The sequence below is a fragment of the Rhamphochromis sp. 'chilingali' genome (assembly GCF_963969265.1).
Source record: "Rhamphochromis sp. 'chilingali' genome assembly, chromosome: 17".
In the NCBI taxonomy this organism is placed as follows: Eukaryota; Metazoa; Chordata; class Actinopteri; order Cichliformes; family Cichlidae; genus Rhamphochromis; species Rhamphochromis sp. 'chilingali'.
This window is the reverse complement of record NC_137944.1, coordinates 13296559-13324343: the sequence shown is the minus strand read 5'-3', so window position 1 is coordinate 13324343 and position 27785 is coordinate 13296559. Positions and strand designations below refer to the sequence as shown.

Genomic DNA, 27785 nt, shown 5'->3' with positions numbered 1-27785 from the left:
CAGAGCCATAGTAATAGGCTTGTTTCTGCTAGTTTCATTTAGATTGTAAATAATCTAAATGAAAGACTGAGCAAATATCAGTTTAGCCAACAACTGAAGGCAAAACAGGCATCGTACTGCAGGGTTTGAAAACACCAAACTAGTATTAATCAGTACTGCAACATAACAAACGTGATTCCTAATCAAAAGATAAGAATTTGACATAGTCAGTTTTTTTGTATCGTTTCAGGTAAACATGTTCTTTACCAAATAATAATTGACATGCCAGTAAAACGGTTTTAAATTAAAAAGACACAGGAAGTGGAGAGAAGGAAAGAGAGAATGAGAAGGAGCAAAAGGTTTTCAAAGAGAGTTCCTAGTTTTTGGCTCTTGTGGTGAGCTGTGTGTAATTTTTGCAGCTTCCTCTTCTAACCCCCCTGCAAACAGGAGTAGCGCAAGAGGGAGGGAGAAAGTAAAAGAGGGAAGGGTGGTTGACTGATTATGTGCTCAAGAGGTGTGTGTGGTGAGGTACACAGCTCTCTCTCTCTACTGCTTTAAGAGCTTTACCGCTTCAGCCAACATCCTGAAGCAGGCCTCTCTTCACTCCTCTCCCCTCTCTCATCCAGACCAATGTATGGACTCCAGGAGCTTGAGTAGACGGCAGTGAGGAAAGCAACTTTTCAAAAGAGAGATAAACGGTGGGAGGGAAGTCTGCTGTTGGCTTCCTGGGCTGAGCTGCATGTGCTGGCTGGCCGGGTGTTGGAGTTACAATAGGAAACAATTGCCTTTTTTCCTGTGTGTGTGTGTTTTTGTATCCACCCCTCACAAAGAACAGCTGGACTACGAACTGGACTGGAGAAAGACTTCTGGATGCAGCAGCAAAGTGGAGGATCAGCCAAAAGAGGACAAGTGAAAGTGATAAAACAGAGGCTGGAGCAGCAGGAGTTGGACTGAGAATACAGGAAGAAGACAGAGGCAGAGCATTCAGGGACAGAAAAATATAGAAAGGGCAAAAGGAGAAATTGATCTCACTCCCTTGCCAGTTCTCCCAGGTGTGGTGGAACCTTCTTCCATCTCTCTTCTCCCATCCCTTTACCTCTCTTGACCCTGACATGGGCCGCCTGCTGGCCCTGACCTTCACCTACCTGGCCTATGTGCTGGCCATCGCGATTGCCTCAGAGCGCCAGCAGCACCGTGTGCAGCACGGCCCCTGCAGCTACACTTTCATCCTCCCTGAGGTGGAACACTGCCATCCCTTAAAGGACTTCCAGGTCACAAATATCCTGCAAAGGGACTCCCCACCTGAGGCCGAGCCCGATACAAGCCAAACCAAGGAGAGCAAGGCCCAAAAGGAGAGGCCTTCCTGGCAAGAGAGGAAGCTGCAGAGTCTGGAGAGTGCCATGGAGAATAACACTCAGTGGCTGCAGAAGGTAAGGTTTCTGAACTGTTGACTAAGGCGACCACTTCCTCCTGCCATACCGTGTTCTTCTTGTCTTTTTTTGCAATGTCGCTTTCAGCTCGCAGATCTTCAAACTAAATGCTGTAGAAGCACCGGATGTCCACAGAGTGCTCCATCCGATAACATCTGTTGACAAGCCCTCATTATTGATAAGTTCACTGCTTAGCTGGGATTTCCTGGATGCTTGCTGTATGGATATCTGGCTCCATGACAATACCTAGTGTATGAGTGTGTGTCTGAATTTAAGACCACTGGGATGTCAGAACTCCCTGTTGCATGCAAGTGGAAGAAGAATGGATAAAAAAAAAGTTTTATAATATCATGCCAAATATGTCTCACATGGTTAAACCTTCTAAATGAGTGTTTTCGCCCCCACGAGCAACAAGTATACAAAACTTCTACTCTTGACTCATGTTTTAGTGGATTTATGAGCCAAAGTCAACTCAAATGCTCTCTGTACCAAACCCAATGTACATAAAAACAGTATCATCCTTTCTCAGTAAGATGGTGTTGGACACATTTTGTCCTCATTGGATTGTTAGCCTTTGTAGCTCCGGTTGACTCAGATTATGACTGAGTAAAATGAAATGATGTAATGTAAAATGGCTTCACAGTGGAGTTTCCATTCCTAAGGTTATCTGAGCAGGGAATCAGTGTTGGGCCATTGTTTTGGACAGACTGACTGAGTGACTGACAGGTCACCCCTCTCCACCCATCTGTCTATTCTCGTCTCCATCTCCGCCAGTATATTTATGGTATGCGTTAATCCCCAGTTTGATTATAAGAATTTGTGTTGGGTGTTTAGACTGGCCGACTGAGTGCAAACACATATCTGAGGATATGAAAATGTGGTTTTGTGAATGCCAAAATGTTTCCTCCGTTGCTGTCACTTCACCCTTCCCACCACACTCAAAAAAATGAAACGTTGACTTTAATTAAAATTATTTTGTCAACAGGTTCCACGAAATTGAATTATGTTAGTTTAAAGCAAAAATCTTTAGTTCATCTAATTTAAAAAAACTACTTAAGATTAACAAGACATATTTAAGACTAACTAAATCAAGTTATGTTGTATGAACATAGATGATATATTTTCAGGTTAGATAGTTTAGATTAGTTACTTCAACACATTTCTTATTTGTGGCAGTAAAATGTTAAATTTAAGTTAGATTAATTCAAATATTATATTTTCAGCCACCTTGTGCTTTATTAATTAGTTTTACATAAATCTATTTTGTCAACAGGTTCCACACAAATGAATTAAGTACATCCAACTTATTTTTTAAAATTTCTTTTATTGCCAACACATTCAGTGAGCATTTGTGTAAACCCAGTCCAAAATAAAACACAACAGCTCATTAGGGTTAGTAATTAACAGTATGTAGACAGATGCAACATCAAGACTTTAAATTAAATGTCTGTATCTACCAGAAATAGAAGAGAAAAAAAAATGCATTGAAGATCACATAACACATTGATAAGATGACACTTGAGTTATGCACATGTGATGCTAGTAAGGTCTGTGAGTGTTTTTTTCTTTTAGTGTCTAAAATGGATAGCAAAGTTGCTATTTGCAATGATTGCTTAGGGTCAGTCCAGTAACACAATGCCAATGAAGTGCTTTCCTTTAACAATGCAAAGTGAAGTGTCCACCTCAACAGCCACAATTTAAAAAAAAAAAAAATGTAACAACAACAACAACAACAATAATAATAATAATAATAATAATAATAAATAGTCCACTGATATTAGCAATCAAAGAAAATTACATCACCATCCCAAATAAAACTTTAACAAAACATGCCAACATTATGGTCTAACAATAAAACAGCTTGTCAGCGTTCAGTTTTTTTGCAACAGCACAGCAGTAACCATTTAACACTTGCCACTGTCAACATTTATTTTACCAGTGTTTGGGCAAAAAACTTCAGATGTAAACATTTTAACATGGAAACAATTGTTCGTCTTTAAAAGTCCACAAAATATACATTCATCCTGCATTCCCAACTTGGATGATCTGATATCCTCGTGTTGGTGTTGTTCCCAGACCATCATGAAAATGTTGTTCCAGGTTCAACATTGCAAGTGACCAATCACATTGTTGTGACGTTATTCTATTCCAAGCCATTCGTGCATTTATGAAATTCCAATGTTGCAAGGACAATATCAATTCTGCTTACTGTTTATTAAAGGGTTACGGTTAGGGTTAGGGTCAGTTGATCGGCGGACAGAGGCGGTTTCACGCAGCTTAAGTACAGTTTTTTGTTTTACGCCGGTTTTTCCCGAAGTCGCAAAAGTATGACGTCACAACATTCTGATTGGTCACTTGCAATGTTGATCCTGGAACAACATTTAGTATGATGATCTGGGAACAACACCAACACGAGGATATCAGATCAACCTCCTAACTTACCCTTATTTTTAGTATGTATTGCAATTACCTTTACAATGCACACAATGTAACACAAACTGAATATGAACATATTTCTACCTCATAACAATATGCCTTGAACGCTAATATACACACCACCCTTCAACATTTCTGGTGCAGTATCATCTCTCAATTAAATCCTTTAAATCTCAATACTTTTGATTGTCTCTTAGCTTTCAGTCTTGAGGTTAACTGAGATTCAGTGCATATATCCCACCCATTAAGAGTGCACATGCAGAGGCCAGGTCTTCCAGGTCATGCAGGACACACTAGATGGTTATACCCACATCGGCTGGAGGAGTGCTGACATCAGCTCTTTCGATGGTAAAGATAGCAAGGGTAATTTGTTCCAGCTCCCTCTGAACAGCTGTAGCTTAGACACAAAAACATAGAAAAATGGCATCCAGTTTTAAAAAAAGAAAGAAAAAGGGCCAAAGCTACCCTTTAATGACGTAAACACAATATTAGGAACATGCACCCCAGTGCGCCACTATTTTAGACTACAAATTCAACGATAAATATAAATAGTTTGGGTATACAAGAAGATTTCCCAAAACATTTAAACAGGTTCCATGCAAATTACAACAACAACAACATTACAACATGCAACAACATTAGTTATTCAAAATTTGGTGTAATACAGATAAAAAACTAAACTAAAATTACCAACCAATTATTCTTTGAAGAGGATGCTTGGGTCTTCATTCAGGTAAAAAGGTAGTGCCCTGAGGACACACTCCCTCCCCTTTTCAATGGTTTCCTTCTGTAGAGAGTGGCAGAGATACAGGAAGAGAAAACAGATATACTTTAGGATGACAGAAACTCACATTATACGCAAAATGAATGACATATCCACTGCACAGATAGACATGTACACAAGACCAACTAATCATCACATGGACATGAATAGTTAACCTGTTGGGCAGGGTTTCCACCACATTATATATGTCCATAATGGAGGTAAAGACAAACTAATACATCATCTTTTTTGCATTCAAAACATAACATAAAAACATTCACTTCTGGTTTAACCTAAATCAAGGGATCAGATTTTACATATGTTTAGGTAATTTAAATTTTCCAACGTTTTGAGTACCAAACTTTGTCTTGCTTAATATAAATGTAAGTGCACTGTGCAGCTACCATACACTAGCTGTTTAAATTTGAAAATGATCTTATTAGCCATAATATTTTGCTACCAACAGAATAACGCACCTGTGTGGCTGGGGCCAAAGTTTGTCTAATTTTCTTCCCTGCAACGCCTCCTTTTTTCTTGAAGACTTTTATGAGCTGGTCAGTGTATTGGTCAAGTTGTGTAAAAAGCCTTGGAACATGTGCAGCAGTAGTAATCCTCACATATTCTGCTTCCACCTGAAAATATGTCAACAAACACAACATACTGTACTGTAAATATACATACTATATGTACACATATACAAACTAAAACTAATGTAGTAAGACCTCATTAAAGCTATAATTTTAACACAAACATTTACACAAAATGCTAATGGAGCCATTACAGCTTTTATTGTTATTTATCAAGTTCCAAAAAATATTGATCACAGCTGATCTGAAAAGAATTTCATGCCTCAGGCCCTTGAACTGCAACCATGGTTCAGATGTGGAGAAGAAATAACAGGGGCATGGGATGGGTCACAAAAGAAAACTTAACTTATAAAACAGTTTTGTTTTTAAAAGTATAACAGTTCACATACCACATACAAGCTCAGCAATACCACATACACCACATCAGTATAGGAGGGAGCAGGTAAAGGCAGGATCTGAGATTTATAAAGAAAAAAAAAATTAATTCCTTAATTTCAAGAAGCAAATTATTGTTTGAATTACAACTAAATAAAATACTACTCAGAAGAAAAGCAAGAGATTGACACTGCCATGTGCTAACTTTCTATAGAAGCAATTATCACCAGGTCTGTCGACCTCCATTGTCTGTCCACTCATATGTCTTGAATAATTTTATTAAAAAAAGTAAGTGTGTACTTTCACAAACTGTAATTTATAACTACATTGATATGTATAACTCCGCTAGGAAACATGCTGTATTTACAGACCATTTTTACATAATACAGATTACTGATAGAGCAGAACAATGGTGTCACAGTGGCTTTCGCCCTTGACTTTTTGGATTTTAAATGTCACTTTATGCTATCCTTGCTATCCTATTCGATATTTCTGACTCTCGGATTACAGAAAAGGAATCCCAAGAAAGCAAATGGAAAAATAACCCCTTGAAAGAATAACCCCATGAACCCCTGTAGCTAATCCCTTAATAAAACAAAAAACAATAAAAATGTTTCTTACACAGTCCACAAAATAAGCATGTCCAGGACCCAGTAAAACTAATGTAAAACAAGCACACGCAAACGATATAACATGTCTTGTAAGACAAACGCAAAATATAACCATGCTGGACATATAGATACTACACAACATAGTCAAAGAAAAAAGTGGTCTTACCTCTCAAAGAAACAGCAGCTTGGCGCCAAAACAGCCTTTTTCAGTTAAATTTGAAGTCTTGTGCATGAGCAGGCACAAGCCGTGAAACCTTCTTGTTCTGCGCGGTTTCATTACAACTGTTTTTGCATTACTGCCACCTTGTGGATATACAAGGTATATCGATCCTAATTGACTTAACTTAAATGTTATGCGATCAAGTAACACATTAGTATTATGTACGTTGAATAATAGACACAATTACGTAGACTTGATTAGAAAAACATATGTTAACTTAACAAAAACATATATTTTAAGTAAAATGAAAATAAATAATTAATATACACTGAACAATCCACCTCATTCATTTTTTTGAGTGCATATACACTCATTTTTAATTCTTTCCTTTCCCTCCTGACAATTCTTTTCCATCCAACTTTGTCATTTCTATCCGCACCTCTGATGTGATGAATGTGTCTCATCGATCATGAGCTCTCAGAACCTTCTCCCATTCTGCTCACGTTCACCTGAAATGGAATCGAAACACACACATAAAAGCACACACTGATATACCCCTGTGTATTCGCTCTGCGTGATACTCCATCTATGAACTGGAGTCACGCCTTCCATAGGAAGCATCTCGTGGGGTCATATTATAAATATATACGTGTGTGTTTGAAATATGGAAAAAGGAAGAAAAAAACACTTTGTCCTCACGCATATCGTTTACAAAGCTCGAGCTGAACTGTAGAATTTAAATCTTCACATGCTGCTCTCATCTTGGACTCATCTTGGACTCTAACTTTCCACTTTCTCCACCAGAGATGTGATATAAGCGGCTATAAACAAAAAGCAGTAAAACAGTCCCACAACATGTACAGAAAAGCCTCTGCTGACACACATCGCGCTCCGTTGCCAACATCCTCCACATAACGTCTGGAATGAAACTAAACGATCCAACATTTCAACAAGTAACCCCCAGCAGACTAAACTGATGCATAAATGATCAAACTGTAGGTGGGATTTCAACAAAAACACAGCATTACTCTAGAGAGACCTTTCTTTTCAATTGCACAAGGGTACGCTGAACTTTGACCCCAGATGGCAAAGCTTTTTCAGCACCTTGTGTGGCTCATTAAGCCTATCTGCATTCTGCAGGTTTTGGAGGAACGTGGTGGTATGGATCTGGAAGAGCTTCAGGCACATGTATGAGTGTGTGTCGGTGTTTCTGTGAAACCTACGATCTCCCTCAAAGCTCCCCTGGGATGCTACGACCCTTACTGTGAGCTTTCTACCAAAACCCTATGAAAGAAAACACACACCCACGCATACAGATTTAGGAGCACACACACACACATACTAATCCACCATGTTCCACAGAGTAAACTCTGAGTGAAGTCCAACAGGACTGTATTAATGCTCCAGATTCCTCCTGGTGTTTCCAAGAAGAAACTGGTGTTTGTTTTCTTTTGGAACAACCCCCAACATCACCCCCATCGTGTCCCTTTTGCTCTCTGCTGCCCTGAGGGCTTGGCTGCTTTTCTTAGTATGTTTCAGAGGCTGTGGTTATTATGCTAATGCAGAAATATTGCACAGATCAAGGTAGCTAGCTGACCACTGGTGACCTGATATTTTGGCTGCTCAATATTTCATTAAACCAAAGTATTTCTACCACATTACTTACATCACTCGATTGGGCTCCATTAACTTTCATAGACTTACACACATTTTTCCTTCGTAAGTGGTCTGATTCTTACTGCTGAATTATTAAATCTTAAGTGCTCATCTCAATTACAAAGACACAGTTTCACTTATGCTGCAGTTTTGTTTAGTTGAGTTTTTCTTTTTCTTTACCACAGTCTGTGGGTGTCTTGGCAGTCCTCACAGCAATAAATAAAGTGACACCGAGACAAGAATAAAATTCTGCCCTCATGCTACTGGCTGTGTTGGTGCTTTGAGCTAAATTGTAATGTCAGGACCCCAGCTGTCCGATTTATCCAGTAATAGATCCAGACATTGCAGTCAAAACTACAAAGGTTAGTGTTGTCATGGTGTTAAAGGACAATTCAGGGTATCTCCGAAGTTACTGGGATGCATTTTTGGACTTTCTAAAAATATACCTATCCCTAAAAAAATATTGCATTAGCTAACATCTGGTAGCATGCTTCTGTTCTTGGTACCAGACCCATCATTAGAAAAACATAAATACGAGCATAAGATGGAGAGATGAACATCACCCTGCAGCAGATAATAATGCAGATATCAGTGACAACAGATACACCACAGGTTAAGCGAAACACAGGATGAAGGGTGGAGCTGATGTAGAGGTGGGTTGCAAAGTGGCTTGGAGTTGTCCCGCAGCTGGAGATAAACAGATCTGCTGGGACCTCAGTTGAACTAATGCTGTTTAACATTGCTGCCAGTCCATCTATTAACTACTAAGATGTGAATAACATGATGAAAAATCAAAAAGTCTGGATTCATCAGGTGGGTGTGTCTGTTTTTTTCCTGACAAGCAGGAACTGCCAACCCCAGGTGAAAAACAAAATCAGCAGCCACATTGATTTATATTCTTTGTCGTTGCCCTGTTCAACCTACAGAACATGGTGTCAACCAGAGGCAAATCTTTTAACAGACTTTGCTGCTGTGAAAACAGGTCACAGTGTGAAATGCATCTAGAGTTTTTTGTACACTGCACAGCTTAAACAGACTCTCTGTCTCTTCCATTGCATAGAGGTGGTGGCAGAAAAAATCTGTATGATTAAAGAGCAAGTCACAAAAGTTTCACACAGAAGTTTCTCTAGATTTCTGCTTTTGCACTGTCAAATCACTATTTCCATTCTCGCAGTCGTACCCATCCTGTTGCGCCTCCGTCTATCATGGTCATTTGCCAAAACAACGTGCACACATGTTTCCCCTCCCTTCTGCAATTGTAACCAAGAACAAGCGCGTCCATTTGCTCAGTAATTAAGATATCAGGGAAGTCCTATGATTTTCTCAGCACCGATCCCTTCTCTCTTTCAAACGGAATTATGTTACATCCCAAAAGCAATTTATCTGGCTGCATAGTGCAGCGAGCGACAGCAACAGCGAGCGAGCATTTGGCAGAAGGGGGATGGAGTACATCAAGACTTCTGAATTGAGCTCTGGAAGAAAGGATGTAATAGGAACACTTTGGACAGGCAGGCCGATAGCAGCCCTGAATGCATAAGGCTGATTACGATGCAGGGATCTTTGGTTCTTCTTTGGAGTCTGCTTTAATCCGCTTGGTAATCTCTTCATAACCTTCATTATGAACGGATTCCCCCCCCCTGCAGTCTCAGTTGTCCTAAAATAGTAAAATATGAGGGAGGGATTTACAGAGAAAGATTGAAGGGAGACACTTTAAAAGAATGGGAAAGTTCAAGAGACAAAGAGAAAGATTACTAGCAAGCAAACAGTTTGAGTGCAGATTCATCTCTATTATCCCACTTAAGTTAGTATTTTTTAAACTTAATAGAAAGAATTATAATGACCCCATTCCTCCACATATTTTTTTAGGCGAAGAAACAAACAAGCAAACAAATAAACCACCAAACAAACAATTGTCTGGTTTGAATTTCCTTCGATTTTTGTGGATAGCCACTCATTAGCTGGATAATTTTGAGTGCTTTCTCCTCAGAGACTTAATTTTCCACTTGTGTGGTTTAATGAGTACAGTCTGATCTTTTCTCCCCAGAAAAATCATAAATATTAATGTTCTCGAGTTCGATATTCTACTCTGCTTTATTGCAAAAGGCACAGGCCATTGCCCGTTCATTCACAGTAGAAAAAGTGAAATTGGACTTCCTGATGCCGTTTTCTCAAACAGACCACATTAATAAGAAAATCTATTTATTGGAACAAGATGGATGTCATCCTATTTTTACTCCCGGTGTAACATATGATGGGTTTTAGCCAATGCTTCTCTCTCGGTGCTTGTGATTGATTACAGAGTTTAGGTGACTATCCCTGAAGTCCTGCTCATGAATATCTTGATGTCAAACTCCCAGTATATGCTTTCGCTTCTCTTTCTGCATACCCACTGAAATGCCTATATATTCCATCATTTTATGAATGTTAGGTGATTGGCCTGAGGTAAACCTGTAGATGGATGGATAGATGAGTTGAAATACACTGCAAATGCCCCGGGGATACTAAATTCTGTGACTCCATCACAGTGTCTGAAAAGATTGAGGTAAAAAAAAAAGGGCACACGACTTCAAGGTTCAGTCTTTCATACTGCATCAATGTCCTAGTGAATACATAAAGCACATTGCCTGCTAAAATCAAGCAGCAATCCCTTGGGGCTGAAAAATGAATTGTCAAAAAACTGCAGTTCCCCTAGTGGCCATTTGAGGCCAGCTTCAAGTAAATCAGTAAGCCCTCATAGACCTTTGTGTTAAAATGCTCAACTTTAGCCACTAAAATAACCTTTTACAGCCTGGCAGTAAATACAGTGCTCATCTGAACACAGATCCTGCCCCAGGGCCGTACAGCTATCTATTTCCTTATGCGGTCGATCATTATCTCTCTACTATTAATAACACAAAGAAGTGAAAGATTTCTTCCAAATCTCTCAACAAAGTCATCCACTAGTGTCCTGCACTCCTCCTCCTGCTCATCACTTAATGACTTAGAGTTGTACTGAAAGTCTGAGATGTACAAGATGAACAGGAATGGAGACAGCAGCAGAAGTGATCCTTCTTACTATTTAGATGGGAGTAAACCCTCTGCAGTATGTGGATGATTGTATTTAGATTTGTTCTGTATGTAACTGTGGAAGGCCAAGAGAAGTTATTCCATGCATTTTCAATAGGACCAAAACTAGTCTCTCCAGTACTTCTGTTGCATACAATATGAGAGCAACTGCTCGATAGTCTTTATGCTCTGATAGTGTTGACGTCTCTGGTGCAGGAACCAGACAGGATGTTTGCTATCTACTCCTTCTTCAAAATGGCGTCATAAATGGCGTTAGGATCACAGACACAAGGCAAGCACCAGGAGGAGGCCAGGAGTCTTAGTTAAGTAGGGGGAGGAAGGGGAAGAAGAGGAGAAAGGATAAAAAAATCAGTAAAGGTAGTGAGTGTGTGTGGAGGGCTGTGAACTAAACCTGCAAATGAGGTAAAAAGGTTTACCTCATTTGCCCTCTCCAGGTTGCTCACTGGTTGTCTGTCTGTCACCTTAAAACCAGTGATTTGTTTTTCATTCTTCTCATTCTGCTCAACTTTAACCTCCAGCTTCCTCCTGTAGGAATCCTTGCATTTCCTCAGCTTCACTGTTAGGTCCCTCTGAACTCTCCTCAGTTCCTTCCCGTCCCCACGTTTAAAGTCTTTCTTATTATTATTCAGGAGCCTTTTCAGGCTACTAGTGATCTGAGGATTATTGTTCGCAACTGCATGGATTGGATTTTTGCAAGGCCTACATTAAGTGTTGTGACTGTTGATTGACCGATGTGCCATACACACAGCTTCCTATGCTATTTACTGACCACAGCTGCCAACAAAGGCAGCTGTAGCTGGTAGTCAACTACTGTCTGAGAGTCTTCACCTCTGTCGTTTCCAATCACTTTGCTCACAACTTAGCACTCGACTCCCTCTGGTCTAAATGTGGTGGTTCTGACTCCATAAAATTAAAATGCTAATACTGAGGCTTCACAATTTCCACAAACTAATGGGTGACTTCATGGTGGCCACCTCCATCCTTCATATGCAGTGCATGGATAAAATCTGATTATTACCAACACAGAATGAGAAAATTATCAGCCTGTTCTCCCCACAGCTGGAGAACTTCATCAACGAGAATGTGCGCTCTGGGGTGGAGGAAATAAAGAGAACTGCGGTACACACCCAGACAGCTGCCATGCTCGAGATGGGAACCAACCTCCTCAGCCAATCAGCAGAGCAGACTCGTAAACTGACAGATGTTGAGACCCAGGTAAGCCTATCAGCAAAGACCAGAGCGAACCTATTTGCAGCCAGTCCAAATGAAAAACTGTGGGGGCCACACCCATGCAAAAACAAATGATGTCACTTGGGAAACGCTCGGTGAACAGCTAATTAAATGTAAATCAGATGTAACCCGCTGAGAAGCCATGCCCAAAGGTGGCGGGAAATGCTCTAAAACAGCTGGTATTTGGTCCTGCAGGCTCTTGATTGACACAGTGAGTCGAGCTTTGCGTCTGACAACAAGCCAATTAAAACACAAAGCTTGGTAGCACAACACAGATGTGTCTTCAATTATGCCACAGATTTTGTTATTACAGACCAGGCTGTTTTTGGTCCCGTTGCTTTCTTTCTCTCTTATCAAAGCTTATATAAAATTTGCAACCTGTGCAAATAATCCGAGCAGCTTTGTTCAAGTTTTTGTTTTAACCGCGACTTCAAAACATGTCACAGGTGCACATGAGATCATCCTTGCTTAAGTTTTGATTATAAGATCAAAGAAGGCAATTTCACGAGCTTTGTGATGGACAGTTTATCCCCAAGGGTCCTTTTTATGAATTCCCGGCGAGCGCCCTTTATTTTTCCACTCCACATCTCTCACCGTTCTCATTCAATCTTCTTTAATGTGTGATAGATTTTTTTTCTTGCTTATTGTTTTTTTATCAATCTATAGGTGTTAAACCAGACAAGCCGCCTGGAGATTCAGCTACTTGAGTACTCACTCTTCACTAACCGGCTGGAGAAACATATACTTCTGCAGACTCAAGAGATCTCTCGCCTCAGTGATAAAAACAGGTGAGAACACATACACACACACACTTCTCAAAAGACATTAGAGCACATTTTAGAGCACTTGAAAATGCTTCATCAGTAAAACCCTCCCTAAAACTCTACGTGCGATAATGAGTTTTTCTTTGATTTTTTAAAAATCTGTCTGTAAGACTTGGTTCGTGCTATTTTCCTCATCGGTTTTTCCTTTGCTAATGAAATAAGATGAAACATAAAAAAGCAAATACTCCTTTGAAAAAGAATGCTTTCTCAGGAAAAGGCCACTTCATGGGTATTTTGAAAGGGAGACTATAAAAGCCCCGCAGAGATTAATGCACTGTATATGCACATGCATAAACTGGCCCTTCCCATACTGCAACTGCAAAGAAATATGTTGAATGAGCTCATCAATTGTGAACTAGAGGGCAATTAGACATAATGCGCATTGTATAAGCGTGTGTGTTTGTGTGTGTTTGCTAGTAAATGGGCAGTGCAGTTAGGAGGGGTTTCCCTTTCTTCTCTCTAGGAACACAGGGTCAAGTAAAGGCCAGGAGGTTAAGGGCTGGGCTCTGGGTGGATTGAAAGGGAGCCAGTTTTCTTTCTTTCTATCCGCTTGTTTATCATTCCATCCATCTCTACCAAGTGTGACCAACAGAGAACACAGTCCTCCAGCGTTCTAGCACCTGTTACACATCTGGCCCCGCTCGACCCCCCGTTCTGCCCTTCGGCCCTCATCTTTCAAGACGGTGACGCAGATCGGACGTGTAGATAAATGAATCCGTCTTGACAAGGGTAAACTCCATGACAGGGTGCATGAAATTAGAAATGTAATAGCAGATTTGCGGAGAGGCAGCTGTGGAATGAAAGGGAAATAAGGGCTCCACTAGTTGGATGAGGCTACTGCTGCTGAGCATTAAGGGCATGGGGCCAGTTTTTGAACTGCTGCCAAGCTAAGAAGGGGCAGAGAGGCATGTTTGCTTTCATAGGCATTATATGTGAACTAGTATTGGCAGGAAGTACAGCACACTGCAGCAAGACTAGTACCAGTGTATATTTTAGAATAATAATAGTAAATAGCAGAATATCATAACCAGAACAGTATAATTGCCCAGGTCGCACAAGAAATGTTCCGTCAACTTACACAATCATTGAAACATTGCTGTGCTGCCTTTATGCCATGCTTTGCACTGTGATTGAAGCAAAGCGCCCATAATGGAGAACAATTTCTCATCGAGTGTTTTCCCACAAAGCAAAAAAATAAAATGGAAGTGAGTGAAAAGAAAAAAAAAAGTGGTTTCGATTGATCCAGCTTTCTTTCCCGGCCACATACTGAGCTGCTGCCTAAAGTGGGAGATTGAAGATCCATCTGCGTGTTCACGGAGCTCAGAAGTAGCTTGTTCAATCTAGGTGGCTGGATTGTTTCAATAAATAACTGCTGCAGACTCATTAGTCAAAGCCATAAAGATCAAGCTGCAGGGATTTATGGTGCTCGTTTGGACGTGGGGGTGTGCCACTTGTGTGGCGCGCGCGCGCACACACACACGCACACACACACACACGCAATCAGGTTGTTACCTCATTGCTATGATCGAGCAGCTTAGCATGCAGGCCATCTGCGAGTGCTGCTGTGGTACAGGTGTTTATATGATGTTAGCCCAATGAGACTGTGGAGCTGATGTCTATTAGTCATCCTTGTATAAATGTGCAAGTTTGTGCAGTCTCCACTGTGAAAGGTAAATGCTGAATGGATGGATTCTGCACCCCCCCCCCCCCCCCCCCCCCACACACACACACACACACACACACGCTTTTAATCTTCATCCTCCAAACAATATGCATTTAACAATGGTGTTAGTGCTGCTTCAGATGTATTTTTCATTAATTTTTTCCTCTCTTTTCAAGAATGCTCTATAAAGTAGAAAAATTCACTTTCTCTTTCTTTGCTTTGACAGTTTTCTGGAACAAAGGCTCTTAACCTTGGAGGGTCGGTATGGGAGGGAGCTAAAAGGTCTGCAGAGCGAGAAGCAGCAGCTTCAAGAGCTTCTCGAGAGGCAGAGCCAACTGGTCAGTCAGCTTCAGCACGAACTGGGCAGCTCTTCTCTTAACAGCACCTTACTACAGAGACAGCAGGCCATGCTCACAGATACTGTGCAGCAGCTGCTCGCTGTGGCCAATCACTGCAATGGTAAGCCTTAGTAAGTTTACTGTGCAAATGGCACTATAAATATCAATTTCTAAACAAATATAGCCAAAGGCAGCTTGTAATTAACATCTGAGACATGCTATATATGTACATGCTTACACTGCAGACACAAAAGGCTTAAAGCAGAGTGTAAAGCTTCGAGAGAACTCACATATGGGGTTGGGATTTGTGTGCAAAACCCGTAAGGTTGCCATCTGTAAACACATGTTTGCATGTTTCTTCAGAAATCTCCAATATGCCCAAGGAGGAGCCGCTTAGTTTCAGGGACTGTGCAGAGATCCTGCGATCTGGAGTGAAAGAAAGTGGAATATATAGCATACGCCTCCACAACTCCACACAGACTGTCAAGGTAGTAAGACTTTAAAGGCCACTGGCCTTTTCTTGCAAATATCACCTAACCGACTCTGACATGAAACTTTCTTTTGGTCTGTGTGTCTCACACAATTTAACACTAGAGTTATTTTAACTTGGATTAATTTTATAGTTTTTTTCCCCAACCCAGAGTCATTATTTTGAGCTGCAATAAATACAGGGAGAAAAACCAAAACTAGTCTGATGTCATGGTAATATACTAGGGATTTGGTGTAGAGGTGATGGAGATGTCATGCTGTGTTACAGAGAGCTAAAATAATAAGCAACAGGAGCATTATGCCCTGCAGGCTTTATGGTGAGCGAGAGTGCACTGCAGAATGCAAAGTCAGAAAAGCCTAAGAGGTACCTCTACTGATCTCAAGTAACTAGCCCTTGGTAAGTCAACCATGACATCCACCAGCAGGCTATTCATATTCTGAGTCACATCTAGCATTCTGGGGATCTTAACTCTCAAAGCCTTACAGGGCAAAAAAGACAGGCTGAAGCAGTGTTGTTTTATTCATTATTTTCAGTCTAGTTAGCTGTTGGCACCAACTCCTACTGCCTCTGCCCCCCTCCCCCACCCCCTGTTCTTCCTCTTTATTTCCTGTGGGCAAGGCAGCCAGGTGTTAGGCACTGGTGCCATGTGTTTCCTGCCAACTGGGGCCAGTGTACATTTCCACTGATACAAGTTAGTACTCGTGAAATCATTGCTGCTTTCAATCTACGCCATCTAATTCAAGTTGCAATGTGGCTGGCAAGCTGGGTGGCTGCATAAAAGTGGGGCACATACAAATTGCCCTATTTTCAAAGCCGAAAGCCAGCTTTCTCTACAGACAAAAGGAATACAAGAATACATGTTTAATGCATAAACTGGATATATGAGGCAGATTTAGCGGGCCATCCATTAGGCTCTGTGAATGATGATAATGATTACAAAACCACATAGTTAAGGGTCTGTTTTTTTCTTCTTTTCTTCCTTTTTTGTGTCTCTTTTCTGTATGTTTTTGAGAACTCCATTCGTAGAAAGTCCCTTTATCACATTGACCATAAAGTCATTATTTTTTTTTTCTTGAAAATCCTAATGACCCTTGAGCTTCCAGTGCTTTATTGTAATGGATTTGGCCCTGGCATGCCTTTCTTGGCCAATAACAAGTCTATTTGGAGTATTAAATATGAATCTGGTCTAAATCAGAGTAACAACCACATTTGGGAAATGACTTAAATTGAGAATTCTATTTCAAGACCCTGTTTTTGTATTCGGTGTGATGCCTTTAAGGTCAGAACATTGGCCTAATGTGCCAGAGTATAATCACACAACACTGCTGGTCTGCTGTGTATTTCAGGGTAAATGAAATTCTCGGAACCATCTGAACACTTTAATTTCTTACTAAAAAAAATTAACCTGCATTGTGGATGCTTATATGCCATGACCAGTTCTCCCTCAACTGATCTGCCCCTCCCTGAGCCTGGTTCTTTGGGAGCTTTCTTCCTGTTAACGGGGAGTTTTTTTTCCTTCCCACGGTTACCAAGTGCTTGCTCAAAGAGAGTTCCCTGATTGCTGAGGCTTTCTGAGTTGTTATGATATACAGCACATTGTGGCCACTCTTGTTGTAATTTGGTGCTATATAAATAAAACTGAATTGAGGTTTGGTTGGTTGAAGACATTCAAGCAACTATTGGTTGTATCCACATTCCAGAGTGTAAGATTGTTTCTGAAACACAACTGTCGCTGACAACATTTATAATTTGAGGAGACAACATTTTATAGATATTCAAACATAGTGCCAAAGAACACTAGTCCAACACTGCTTTGAGGTATGGTGAGTACAAGCGTTCAATTAAAATGAATCACTGAAGTATCTAATCTTACCACCCATGGGAGAAATTCATTTAGCACACCTGAAGGAGGCTGGAAGAGGTCCAATTAAATACCTCAGATATCTAAAGTAAGTCCCTGGACAAGTTTAGATTTCAAGATCTGTCACGAGACAAACAAGTAAAATGAATTCATATTAGTTTGTCCAAAAATCCATGGAAAAACCTGCGGCCAAGCAAGAAAGAAAGCAGACTGTGTAACCAGAAACGCAGAAGCCTCGTCCTCAGCTGCTACACAAGGGATAAGAGAACATGGTGAGGTGAAGTTTTTTCTTTCCCACCTGGGTTGTATCATTGTGACAACCTTAGACGCAGAGTTCCCGAGGTTTCCGAGGCATGCTTTAAATAACAGAAAGGCTGCGGTGTGTTTTATTTCTTCATGTCAATTCTTCACTTAGTGTAGACAGCTTTGGTTCCTTAAGAAGTGACATTTTCAGATTAATCCCTCTTTAAGGATACATAGACTCAGGAAAGATTAGACGTCAGTCTCAGATGGTTTAAAATGGGAAACATAGGGAATACTCAATGTCTGACATATGTTCATCATTTGTATCATTTGTATGATACTTCATAGACTATTGAGATGTTTTAGAACTTTTTTTTCATTTTTGAATATAAAATAAATACTTTTTGTATGTCATTAAATTAAATACTTATTTGCAAAGTAAATCTGCTGCAGGACTTCCTGCATTTTAGACTCTTTTAGTTGATTGTTTCGAATTTACAGCATCAGACTTCTTTCTTTTCATTCAGTCTTAATGCCATTTGAAAAAAAAACCATCTCCAATGGATCTGCTCTGCACCAACTTAATGCCAACCAACAATCAGTGACAAGCTGGTTAACAAAGCCAAGCAGTTAGCTGATAAAAAGCCAGAGAGCCCTCACAGCAGCTGGTGGGGAATACAGGATCGGCATTCACCAGGTGGCTTGAAGCAGGAGTCCAAATGAATGTTTTGCCTCTTCTGAATAGAGAACAATCACTGTGGCAAATGCTCTATGTTCTGTATCAGCTGCAGTTGCTCTGATGCTTCTTTAGTTGGATAAAAACGTATTGATGCACGCACAAACTTGAAGGGGACTTAATGTGGTGGTTCTTGGACTACCAAGAACAGGTCTTCTTTAAAGACAGCTTCAGATGTACTTCTTGTAGACACTCACCCCTAATGAATAATAGCTTGTTTTAGCTGTTTTCTATTTACAGGTGTTTTGTGATATGAAGACCAGAGGCGGGGGTTGGACGGTGATTCAGCACAGAAGAAACGGTTCCGTCGACTTCCATCGTGGGTGGAGGGATTACAAAACGGTGGGTTCCCCAGCCAGATGGCAGGGCCACTTTTAAGCTCAGGTCTTATGGTATCAGTATTGCAGGACTGGACAGGAGGTTTCAATAACTTTCCACGGGTGCTTTGACACAGAGAGGTGAGGGAAAGCAGCTCGCCTGTGATCCCGGGTGACCTGCGCTTGTTGTATTTGGCCGCCCTTATGTTCTCCACAGCCCCCCCATGTTATTGCACCTGCTCTCACTCCCTGTCCCAGCCATACTCCCACACATCCACATAAACAAAAATGCACAAACACACACACACTCACGTGTCACGCAGCACTATTATTTGCATCCATCCTCAGATTCCCCTAAGCCTTCCTGTGCAGGGATATGAGTGCGTTGATGAAAGAAACCGAATTTCCAAATGCAAAGACCACCCTAAAACAAACTGGATACAATACAATTGCGCTTGAGAGACTGTGAAGTTGCTCCAGCGCTTTGGCTGGGAATCGAGCATGTTTTAGCACCTTTGGCTTTCATTTTGCTTGGAATTTAAATAATGCTCTTTTTTTCTGATTCCATTTGCAAAGTGTTGCACAACAAAAAAAAAAAAAGCCAGTGCTTGTAAAGCTTTTACAGACAAAACAAATTTGGGATTTTTGACTGAATGGAAGAGCAATTTTTCTTTCACCTATGCCAAGAAATCAATTGTCATTGCTCGGTTTGGAAATTAAATGCATAGCGGAGTGTGACTGCAAACAGAGAGAGTGGGAGAAAGAGGGGAACAAAAAACGCCTTAAAAACTATTGAAGGACAATATTTTTACAAGTGGATGATAAATATTTGGCTCCAGCTGTGGCGTGGGAGGACAGGGGCCCCTGTAGATGCCAGATAACGTATGAACCATAATGCTTCACTTGCCCTGGTCCACACACAGTATTCTCAAAGAGGTTGTCTCAGAGTTCATCGAATTTTGCACCCAGACGTGCTGGAAAGATAATAAATGTTCCACAGCTCTTTATTTGAACAAAAAAAAAAAAAAAAAAAAAAAACACAGCAAAAAGCAAGTTTGACAGGGAAACAAGGTAACTTATATTTAAGACATAAACATTTTTTTTAAAGCCAGTCGTGTAGCATAACCCAGTCAGTTATGTAGCACCACAAAAGTGAGACCGATGTGTCACGAAAGGACGGGATGTGCCAAGCGCTGACACTGGGAATTCAATGGACCTGGCCGAGTTGCACCGAGCTGTTTCCACCTCCTCGAAACAGTCCTCGGTGTGTGTGTGTGTTTGTTTGGGTTTTTTTTGCAAAGAGCACACGAGGGGGGCAGCAAGTCAGACACAGGAACTGCATTGAACATTGAACAGTGGTCAATAAAAAAGAAATTACCTGTGCAGACCAAATGCCTCACTTCTGAAGTGCTCCCATTTTGGGCTGAAGCCCAACAGGAGATGGCTCAGAATCGCATGGCAGATGTAGCACGACAGACCCACGCCCGGTGTTTTCTCATGGTGACACACAGATGGTATCTGACAAAACTGGGCTTTTCTGCAAGCCATTTCATTCCCCCATATTTAGCAGTTTGTGCTCAGTTACAGACTATTATTTGTATTATTTCTTCTTAGCACTATCGCTCACTATTTCCTTACTTTTGTTTAATCCTCTTTACTCCTTATGGAATATAGGACTTAGACAGTTTGTCTCCACATCACATCCTGTGCTCTCTGAAAGTTATTTTGGCGATTGGGTCAGCAGCTTTCAGTTTATCCATGAAAGATTGCCTCCATATCTGCTTGGGGCATCCTCTTCTTTGCTTTCCTTGGGCTTAATTGTGCCACTGAGGATTTAAGGAAAAGGCAATTGCTATTTAGAAAAGTGAAATAACTGACTATAGTTTATACAGTACAGTGAATACTAAAATTACTGTAACCATCAGATTTAAAAGTAACGTTTGTAATGAGCAATGTCGCCTTGATGTTTCTGGAGGTCACTTGATTTTGGTAGTACTACCCGAATCTTCACTGGACAAACTGGCCGTGTTAGACTGCCTATGAAGCTCTTACAGTGCACCTCTGTATCCTCACAGGTCTTCTAGCCCATGCCAAAGGACTTTAATGAGTACGCTGTGAGTTTCCTCTGTTTTAATTTTTCAGGAAACTCTGCTAAGGATAGTGAGTTCCAGCACAAACAGATATTTGGTGGTTTTAAGGGACACAGGGTCCTCTAGAAACTCTATTTGTTTGCTTTGACTGACTCTTAGCTGCACGTTAGTGGCCATGCAGAGAAGACCTGCAGCTGTTTCTGGTTGTGGTAGGTGTTTCTCTTCACCTTTAACAATGATTATGTCAGTAGTTATGTCAGTGGCTATTAAGCTAACTATTTATTTGTTAGGATTTTTTCCCACTGTGTGTTTAAGCTGAGTCAGTTTTCTGGCCTGTTTTCTTGATTCATGTGTGTTTATATCAGTTTGGGTCAGTGTAGACAGAGTTTGTTTGTATTTTTTGGATTGTTTTTTTTTTGTTTAAGCGGTTAATGTGCTGTCTTACTTTATGATCAAGCCTAGATCTGTTTATTTTAACTTCGTTTATGGGCACAGACATCATTATTTGACTTTTTGTATGATGGTTTTCTTGTTCTTCGTGCCTGACCGGCTGGGTCTCTCACATTACACCAGTAAAATAATGAGAGAAGAAATGGCTGCTAAGCCTATAAATGCACAGAGATCTCAGTGTGAGGTAGCTGATATCAGTCTGCATTATTTATGAATTCCAGCTATTATTCACTTTTTGCCATTGCTAACTGTTGCACAACTTCTACATTGTACAGTGCTGGGAAATGAAGTGCAGTTAGCTAATGCTAAATTGTTAATGCTATAGAGAGTAGGGCTGATTCTTATATATCGCTTTCCAACTGTCCTCGAGCACTTAAAGCACTTTATACCTGTCTCATTCACACACACAGACACACACACGCTCACCTGTGCCTTAGTTCTTTTTATCTATATTGACACACTCCCATAATGAACACATCAGGAGAAAGTCAGGGTTTAGTATCAAGTATCATTTAGCATGTAGACTGCGAAGCAGCCAGGGATCGAACTACCAACCAGTGTTATATTTTAGGCAGTGGAGTGTGTTTGTGTGTGAAGGTTTTGTATAATTTATTGCTGTTTATCAATAATACTAAAAATATTGTTATTGTCCAGGTCTAAAGTTCAAACAAACAGCCTACAAACTCACAAAGCCAACTGTTATTTTAATTTGTATTTTACATTTGCTTGTGGAGATTTTGTGCTTTGGGATTTTGAAGTAAATTAACATGTCAGCTGACCGGTCTTTAGCTTTGGGAGTTGAGTATTTCACTTCCTTTATTCAGTCTTAGCCCATCAGAATGATATGTTTCACTTCTTAAATTGAGGTCCATTTTCATATTAACTCTGAACATACTTGGCAGGCTGCTGATAAAAGCATCCCCCCCTTGTTAGGATATTTTCTTTTTTCTATTGTGTCTTTTTCTTTGTGTCTAATCCAGGGTTTTGGAGAGTCGTCTGGGGAACACTGGCTGGGGAATGATATCATCCACGAGCTGACCAGCTCCCAGGATTACAGTCTGCATGTCCAGCTAAGAGACAGAGAGGGGAATGAAGCCTATTCGCATTATGACCACTTCTACATAGACGGAGAGGACAAAAACTACAGGTAACCAAAAAGCATGAACTGTAACTTGTGTTTCTTTAGCTTGCAGCAATGCTTTTCTTGTCTTATTGAATGACTTGGTAATTAGTACATGATTGGGCAAGACTTGACAACATGCCCACTTAAAACACCCACACTCTGATCGAAAATTTAATTATTTCTTTTTCCCACTTTCTCAGAAACATGACATGAATCGGCTCTTAATGAAGGTGTTTTATTTCAGAAGTCAGTGTAAGTGCTATATTAAGAGCTGTCTGTTGTGAATTACTATAATGGCGGTACAGTGACACCTCTTCAGCTGTCACCTTTGATGCGGGCGCGGGACTCTCGGATTAGAAGCCGTTATCAACGGTTAAAATTCGTCTCTATGTTTTCATTTTTCTGGGTTTTTTTTTTAAATCTGCGACCGCTGAAGTGGAGGCAGCAATTGGACTGTTTCTAAAAGAATGTCATTCAAAATGATGAGCCAAGTGGAGGGCAAGCGGGCACTTTTAGTTTGCCTCTATTTTTCTTTTCCCATCAATGCACCTGCTGTTTCCCCCTGAAAATCCCCAAAGGGAGCCACATCCACTAGAGTATAACAGGAACACTAAGCAATACCTGCTCGCAGCCAGAAACTGACAACTCACACAAAGCCCTTTGGTAACCCAGCAATCACTAACAAGATTATGTGTGTGTGTGGGGGAGTCGGGGTGGGGTGAGGTGTGAGAATGCCGAAGCCATGTAGCTTCTAAAACAGACAGAAATGTAATATGAGGTTAGATTAGATAGAAATTCACAGGAATTTGCCCTTGTTTGGGGAACGTTTATGGAGATTGATGCTCTGAGAGATGACAAATCATAATCACATGTGGAGGTATGCTTCCAAGACGCCTAATAGGGCAGCAAAATTGCATTTGCCTGAGTTTCATCCCCATAATTAGCGTGATGAAACGCAGCCTTTCAACATTTAGCTGTAGGCTACACTGTGTGAGTTGAAGCACCTGAGTGCATATAACCACGTTCTGTCTAACCAGTTCAATGTGCATCAGATTCAGCTAGCACCCCGAAGAAGCTGGGTTGTTTTTTTTATTGCAACTCCCCAGCTGGAACTGTGGTGCTATGCAGCTCGTCAGCCAGAGCAGTTCTCATCCTCGGTGCATTCGGTGCACTCCCCAGAGCTGCATCAAGGTCTTCACCTAAAACTCAGTAACAAGATTCATACATTAATCATCGATATGACAGACCACCTTTCCCTTCGAGGAAGCCAAGAATAGCTGCACTTATAGCAGGGAAAGTAGTCGACATTCTTTTAGCGTAACTGTATCTCTGTCATTAAGCCATACAATAACAATATAAAAGACAGTCACCTTGAAAAGGGTTAGCCTGTGGTCTGTGGTATTGGTATAATAGCTGAGGGAAAAGAGAAAAAATAAAACACATCTGGAAGTCATGGCTAATGCAAATGTTTTTCGGGGGTGCTGGAGGAGCTGACACCTTCTGTAGGCCACTCTTTCCAGTAGCATATTCTGTAAGCTTGCTGTTGCCATTCTGACTAATTTGATTGGTCCTAATTTGCATCACATCATTGAATTAGCATGAAAAAACCCATCCTCATGCATGGCTGAACCTTTCCCCACATCTTGACTGGTCGTGACAGACGGCTTAACCTGGTTCTGCTCACGGATCAGTTGGGTTCTCTCTGTATTGTTGCACCACTATACCTCACAATATAAAATTTAAGATGAGTATTGTTGGGGAACAAAAAAAAAGTAATTAAATTTGATTGAAATTCTGTTAATGAACTCTGTGCTGTTCTAGCTTTTTTCCTGCCCCCCAGCACCAGCACCATTATCTCCTTCACCCCCCCTTCGTCTCACGATGTGTTGTCCTGCCCTGCGGTGAACTTACAAATTCAAGAGGAGGATTCTTCACTTAGTCCTCACAGACAGCGTGCCCCAGGCAACATGGGAGGAGGAGAGGGGGGTCACATAACTCAGGGGAGAGTGTGGCACTAACTAGACAAAATGACAGGGCAGAGGAGATGCCAAACAGCGAGACTGACCTTGTCTGCTCTCTTTAAAGCAGTCGCGATGTGCGCGCACACACACACTCTCACACACAGATGCGGAATCAGACGCAGAAACGCACACACACCCAATTGCCGGGCTGGTGTATGAAAATAATTGAGCGAATCAATTTAAGTTGGATAGAGATTTCTTACAGGCGCCGCTGCTTCACAAAGCACAGCATGGAAGAAAAATAATGAGAACTTCTTTAGGTTACTTTTTATACTGATGTTGAGACAACAATGGGGTAACAATAGGAATGCTGGAGTCGTACTGTACATATGATAAAAAGGATATGATATTATATTGTGGTATATAACTTTACATATTTCTATTCATCTGTTTCTTTTTGTTTTATCTTTGTAAAATAATAAATTGACAAATTTTATTTGAATTTAATGATGAGCTCGACAGGCTTTCATCCAAAAATACACCCCTCTTACAGAGTTTCTTAATAAGAAGAAGGAACGGTGAAAGAGAGGAACATCGGATTGTGCCCTCTTTAGGAAGCGGTTTACTAAAACCAAATTGTAAAGTCAGATATTGCCAGAAGCTGTGAAGAATCAAAGTTCGACAAAGGAAAAGTGAACAGTAAGAAGCCAATTCGTCAACCTCATCCTGTTGGTATCCTGTGGTATTATTGAAATACAGACAAACTGGGTTAGTAAACACAACTGTGCCGTGTTCAGTTTAGCAGAACACGATTGGATTACTTTAGAGATACTGAGCTTCAGCCAGTTTGGGGGCAGTTTCCACTCATTGTCATTTGCAGCATCCAACAAGTTGCCCAACATGGCTTTAAATAATGAATAGGAGCGCCTGCAGCTGAGCTTTTTTGCTGAATTTCTATATTCATTTTTTTTTCCTCTCTAGCCTTCATGCCGAGGGCTTCAGCGGCACAGCTGGACGAACCAGCAGCCTCTCCCACGCTGGAAGCCAGTTCAGCACCAAGGACAGAGACAATGACCGCTGCACCTGCAAGTGTGCGCAGCTCGCGTCAGGAGGTAACGTTGCATCAGTCACCTGCTGTCGCTCAACCCACATCATCTCAATCTGTCTCGCCTCATATCCCGTCTTGTAAAGAAAAAAAAAAAACGATATCCACTCCCTTGTAAATGTCCTGAAGTGCATTTCATTTCCCTTCTGCGCCAGTATAAAGTTACTGCTGACTTACAGCTGTACATTTGGGTGTTACATTTCATGAGCTTGCATTCAATTAATTCTGACTTTTACCTTGAACTTTTTGCCACACTTCCTCTTCTGCAGGATGGTGGTTTGACGCTTGTGGTCCGTCCAACCTGAACGGCATATATTACCCTGCCTCCTCCAGCGTGGTTCGCTACAATAGTATTAAGTGGTACTACTGGAAGGGTCCAAATGTGATCGCTACCATGACAACCATGATGGTTCGCCCAGCTAATTTCTGATGAGTACATGCCAACATGTACTTGCCACCGGATTGTGAAGTGAATGTCATCACCGTTAAACAGAAATATACAATATCCAAGAAAATGTGTATTTTTGGGAAGACACTCAAAGAAGGCTTTCGGTGATTTCAGCTTGTGGACATTTTGGAGGGGTGCTTTAGCAATCGCCTGGGGACATATATTCAGACTCACCGCAAATGACTGTGAATTCCTGAGTGAGGAAATCCACGAACCGGAACTATTCACAAAGGTACTCGGGCTATATTTTAATAAGGATTGTTCAGCTGTGAGAGGAAGGAGACAGAGTATGAGCTTGGCTACAGACAAAAGAAAAAAAAGAAGAAATAACACATCACTTTATGCAGTTTAAAAACCAGTTATGCAACCCCTAATAAATGATGAAACTTTAGAAATGTTATAACAAAACTTACTTTTAAGGATGGATAGAAAGTGAGTACATCAGAGAGACAGCTCAGGTTGAGCAGTTTAGAGATACAGTTAAAAGAGGCGAGGCTGAAATAGTTTGGACAGAGGAGGAGGGACGATGGATATATCAAACAAGGATGTGGAAGAGGGAGCTGCAAGGCGGGAGGAAAACAGGAAGACCACAGAGGATGTTCGTGGGCACAGAAAAGGAGCATTGGTGTGCTAGGCATAGGGTGAGATGGAGGTAGATGATCTGCTGTGGCTAAAAGATGAAGTGATGAAAACTTTTGTTGTGTATTTGATGTAAGATAATTTGGTGACACTTTATAACAGCCATCATTAATAAAGGATAAATTAATTTTTGTTTATTTTGTACTTTTTTTTTTTACTGCTTAACAATAGAATAATAATGAATCTTATTTACTAATTGATTAATAAGTGGTGTGTAAATCAATCAATCTATGAACATTATCTGCACGGCTATTGTAAAGTTTATAAAATGTGTTACACTTGGTTAAGAAGCACTGTGGAATCTATAACAATAACTTGGATGACTAATATAAACTGGTCTTTATATTACTTAGTCTCTTGTCTCCTGTTATCACTGTTTGATATGAGTATCTCTCAGCCTGTCATTACAATGTAAATATTGCTGTTTCCTATGATACCATACATAACGCAATATTTAACTTGCAACATGATTATCTTATTACAACACGAGATAGATAGATAGATAGATAGATAGATAGATAGATAGATAGATAGATAGATAGATAGATAGATAGATAGATAGATAGATAGATAGATAGATAGATAGATAGATAGATAGATAGATAATAAAAAGGAGATCAGAGAAACCAAGAACCCCCCCCCCCATTTCACACTGACTGCTTTGTCAACTTGGATTTGGTGTTTGTGATATCTGTAATGTGCGCAGAGCGAAAGATAACCTATTCTTTAAAGTTTTACCATTGTTCATAAAACAACGCCATAAAGAACAGCAATAATATCAGCCTCTGCCCTTTGCGGTATCTTCAGGCTTTGCCTGCTTCTTTCAACAACCATATTTCATAATGTTTATTTGTGAGAGATTTAGCTGATAAATGTAAATCATACTCTTTCACCGCTGTGATTTGCTTTGAAAAATGAAACATTTGAAATAACATCTATAAACATAGCTGTAAATTACATTTGGACTTTGCCCAAATAGTAAAAACATATACAATTTTACACAGTTCCTACAACCCACAGTGCAAAGCTCTCGTCTCCATCTTGCTACATAAAAGTTGAACAGTCCAATAACGCTGAGCCCTGCAGTGCTCATTAAAAAGTGAATGGATGGAGACAGCAGCCAGTTAACTGGCAGATGACACATGTGGATGATAACTGGCAATCTATAATCTTATGTCACAGAAACAAGCTTTCTTTTACTGTA

The 27785-nt window shown here is 40.6% G+C and overlaps 1 protein-coding gene and 1 long non-coding RNA gene across 5 annotated transcripts in view; one reads left to right on the top strand and one right to left on the bottom strand.

The window, feature by feature from the left end:
• Positions 1 to 583: 583 nt before the first annotated feature.
• On the top strand, positions 584 to 25924 carry angpt2b (angiopoietin 2b; the record flags this gene model as incomplete). Its single annotated transcript, XM_080863073.1, has 9 exons — positions 584 to 1409; positions 12123 to 12278; positions 12960 to 13081; positions 15007 to 15239; positions 15482 to 15606; positions 18689 to 18790; positions 22286 to 22452; positions 25371 to 25501; positions 25764 to 25924. Exons 1-9 carry the CDS (start codon positions 1092 to 1094, stop codon positions 25922 to 25924), a joined length of 1515 nt encoding a protein of 504 aa, XP_080719199.1. The 5' UTR covers positions 584 to 1091.
• Positions 3325 to 27785, bottom strand: part of LOC308384547 — a 36360-nt gene continuing 11899 nt past the window's right edge. For 2 of the 4 annotated variants that reach the window (XR_013969349.1, XR_013969350.1), the window contains exons 2-5: positions 5585 to 5650; positions 5085 to 5240; positions 4540 to 4632; positions 3325 to 4242 (exon numbers count right to left, since the gene is read on the bottom strand). This is a non-coding gene — a long non-coding RNA (uncharacterized lncRNA). The other 2 variants (XR_013969351.1, XR_013969352.1) reach the window with 2 other exon arrangements.